Below are 3,692 nucleotides of genomic sequence, written 5' to 3'. Positions count from 1 at the left end.
ATACTTTTTAATGTTTATAATCCACACTTTTTTCTTTAAGTTTATTATTCAATAAAATAATATTTGTACTATATAAAAATTTTAAGTTGTCTTAATTTTCATAAACATTCATTTTAAGAATATCAAATAATTCCATAGTAAGTACAATCTTTTATTAATTTCCCTACAATAATATCAACTTTTGATTAACCATGAATAATATTAATTTAAGGGTATTTTTTTAATAATAATACTAACTTCAGTTTAGAGTTAATTTATTATTTTTTTGTCATATAATCTATTATAGTTTGATTCTAACTTGTTAATGATATTTTAGGAAAACACCTTCCCTAAGTTAGTATCATTATGGTTAATCAAAAATTAATCTTATTATAGAAAAATAAGTAAAATTCTATATTATTTCTGATAATTTTTTTAATTATTATTTTTACTATTTTTTAAAATTTTCACTTCATTTATATTTGATATTATTTCTCAATTAATAGCATTGAAAAATTGGATAATATCAAAACAAAGTGTACCTTGGGCGTAATGAAATAATGAAGCTTGGCCGCCCCTATAAATAGACACACACTCGATTATTAGGGATATACACAAACATCTCTATCATTAATAAACCTTTGAAAAATGGAGAAAAGCCAATTAAACCCTCAAGCTCCCGTCTACATTCCCTCTACTCTTCAGAAACCATTCAGCCTCCTATTCGGAGCTCCATTTGCTTACTATCCGTCCTTTCAACAACAACCACATGTGTTTTACTTCCATTTTCTTATTCCATCAAAACCATCAACTTTTCCTTATTTCCCCAAAACTCCCCTCTTTGATCCCCCCGCTTCTCCTACTTCCCCCTTTCAACTCATTAAGCAATCTCCCGACACTAACCCGGATCCTGTATCTGCTCCTTTCACAACCCACAAATCCTTTACGGGTAGGACCCTGATCTCTCGTCGTTTTACCCCTTCTAACTCTCAATCTAAATGGATTATCAAGAAACACCCTCAAGCTGTTCAAAAACAAAACCTACATGTTTCTCAAGTGGACTGTACTAATACCCCCTTGGCGTCTTACCCATTTGGCGATTGCACATCTTTAATGATCAGAAATATCCCAGCTCGTCTCAGGTTTGCATGTTCATACTATACTTTGTTTGATCTACAATATATAATTATTGTTTATTAATTAAAATATAAAACTGTGGAAAATATAGTAGGAGAGAATTGATAGAGCTTCTGGATGATCACTGTCGCCTGGAAAATGAAAAGCTTTGCAGCACCTCTCCAACTTCTGAATTTGATTTTGTTTACCTCCCTTTTGATTTCAGGTAATTTCTATGAATTTTTGTATCTAAAATTTATATTCATTTCAATGATTAATTTTAGTTTGGGAAATTTGATAAATATATACAAACGCAGGAAGAAGGGGAATTTGGGTTATGCATTTGTAAATTTCACATGCTGGGAAGGAGCATCCAGGCTGTATAATGCATGGAAAGGATTAATGAAATGGGAAAACTGCGGGTATGCAACCCAGAAAATATGCCATATCGATCATGCAAAATTGCAGGTACTATGGAATTATATTTAGAAGATAAAAAAACTGAAAAATTACTGTGAAAAATACAATGTTTTGTTAATTTTTCTAAAATAATATTAATTTTTTATTAATCATGAATAAATAGTTTTTTCTACAATAATATCAATTTTGGTTTATTAGCTATTTTACTATATTTTTTTTGTCATGATCTCTTATAATTTGTTTTGATTTTTAAGTATACTCTTGGAAAATACCCTTAGATTAGTTGTTATATATTTTTTATGGTTCACTAAAAGTTGATATTATTTTCGAGTAAATAATTCATAGTAATTTTTCTGAAAAGAAAAATAAAGTTAAATATTGTGCCTAATGGTTTAATATGTGGGTTGAAAAAATAAATCAGGGAAATGAGCTGAAGAATCACTTTGATAAATCAGTATTTCAGTGTGAAACAGATGAATTTCTGCCGGTGAAGATAATACCGCCAAGCAACGGGTCAAATTCCGAATCGACACGGGTGATGACAGTTGGAACTCGTGTTGTACGTTTAAGAATGAGAAAATAGGGTTACTGTAGTGGGGTACCATTAAAAACTAGGTAATAATATTAGGGTTACTGTTTAGTAGGAGATTTTGTTAGATTAAGGAGGGGATATCTTTTGGATGTGATTTCAACACTCCAGGAATGGTTGTCCGAGGAGTGAACAAAATCATAATCTAAGAACTAAGAATAGGATGGGATGGTATAAATATAGAGAAGTGAAGATGGAAAACAGCCATGGTTCCCCCTAGAGAGAGAGTTAGTGGTAGTAGTTTGTTTAAATCATACGTCTGTGTTTGTTGTGTAATCATAAATCAAATCTTAGCTTCCCCATTTGTGTTACTTCTTACTTGCTTTGCTTTATTTCTTTAGCCTACACATTTGATTTTTTTTATGTGTTTTAGTATCGTTTCTCCATTTCTCTATTCTTGCATTTCATTATAGCAATGTTTGAAAATAAGGTACTCTATTCACAATTTTACTATTAAATTAAAAAAAATAGTTAAATTGAGGATTTGAAAATGACTTTTTTAGATTTGAATATATATATATATATGATCGAAGAAAAAACATTTTAAAATAAGGATGAAAAAAATTTTTATTTGATTTTGTTTTGTATCTTATCTATAACATTTTAAAAATTTATATTATAGTATTTTTCTGAAACATAGTTATTTTGATAATTATGTGTTTTTGGTTTAATTATGACTAGAGTTTTTTATTTTAGTGAAATCAAGTGTGTAAAGTTGTTTTTATTCTTCTTATTTATAATACTCTTTTCATTGGATTCTAATATATATATATATATATATATATATATATATATATATATATGTATATATAATGTTTTTTAAACAGTTACGTGAATCACATTATGGTTTCTTTACATTCATTTAAATTGTTTTTGATATAGTAATTGCAATATAAATTCAAATTATGATTTCAATTTTTAATTATTTAAACACATAAGGGTTTAATGTGGGTAGGAAAACATGAAATCATATGATAAATAAATGTGTACTAGTACCTTATGATAATTGGCTTTACTAACATGCGTATATACCCTCGTTTTTTTTTCATCTTTTCATTTGATATATGGGAAAAATCAAGATAAATATAGTAATTACATAATAAATATTATGAATGTTGGTTATTATATAAAAAAGAAAGATTTTATAATTAAAGTGTAATTGTAATAATGTCGGATTTATGTAATGTGAATACATTGAAAATTAAAATATAAGTTTATTTATATTGATTAGTGTAAGTACAATAATTTTCTTGAATTCTTTTAGTTATTAAAATAGAAAGATTCTAAATGAGAATAATATTTTTAAAATTTTCTGATGGAAAACGTAAGAAAAACAATAGATGAAACATTTTAAAATAGTTGAATAAATAATATTTTATCTGCTAGGTTCTATTACTTATGTAACCTCATTAAAAATTTTAATACCTATATTTTCATTTTTGAAGATGTAAGAGTTAAGTGAATAGATTTGATTATTTGAGTGTGTGAAGGATTTATTAACATATTTTATTTGCAGCTGATTTCATAAATCATGTCATACAATAAATCGTACTCCACCGTTCAAAAAAAGTTTCCAAGAATATTTATA

General features: G+C 27.1%; 1 protein-coding gene across 1 annotated transcript; it reads left to right on the top strand.

Moving 5' to 3' along the window:
• Window positions 1-613: 613 nt before the first annotated feature.
• On the top strand, window positions 614-2,393 carry LOC130810648 (meiosis protein mei2-like). The gene is made up of 4 exons (XM_057676789.1): window positions 614-1,121; window positions 1,208-1,321; window positions 1,413-1,563; window positions 1,937-2,393. The coding sequence occupies exons 1-4, from the start codon at window positions 628-630 to the stop codon at window positions 2,096-2,098; spliced, it is 921 nt and encodes a 306-aa protein (XP_057532772.1). The 5' UTR covers window positions 614-627; the 3' UTR covers window positions 2,099-2,393.
• The last annotated feature ends 1,299 nt before the right edge of the window (window positions 2,394-3,692 follow it).

This window comes from Amaranthus tricolor, chromosome 4 (assembly GCF_026212465.1).
Source record: "Amaranthus tricolor cultivar Red isolate AtriRed21 chromosome 4, ASM2621246v1, whole genome shotgun sequence".
NCBI lineage: Eukaryota > Viridiplantae > Streptophyta > Magnoliopsida > Caryophyllales > Amaranthaceae > Amaranthus > Amaranthus tricolor.
Note: the sequence above shows the minus strand (reverse complement) of the source record. Positions and strands in the feature narration are given on the sequence as shown.

Excerpts from the sequence above, each read along its gene's own strand:
- LOC130810648 (XM_057676789.1), top strand. The coding sequence starts at position 628 with ATGGAGAAAAGCCAATTAAACCCTCAAGCTCCCGTCTACATTCCCTCT. Across the intron at positions 1,122-1,207 it reads AATATCCCAGCTCGTCTCAG|TAGGAGAGAATTGATAGAGC; the intron begins GTTTGCATGTTC and ends TGGAAAATATAG. Across the intron at positions 1,322-1,412 it reads TACCTCCCTTTTGATTTCAG|GAAGAAGGGGAATTTGGGTT; the intron begins GTAATTTCTATG and ends ATACAAACGCAG.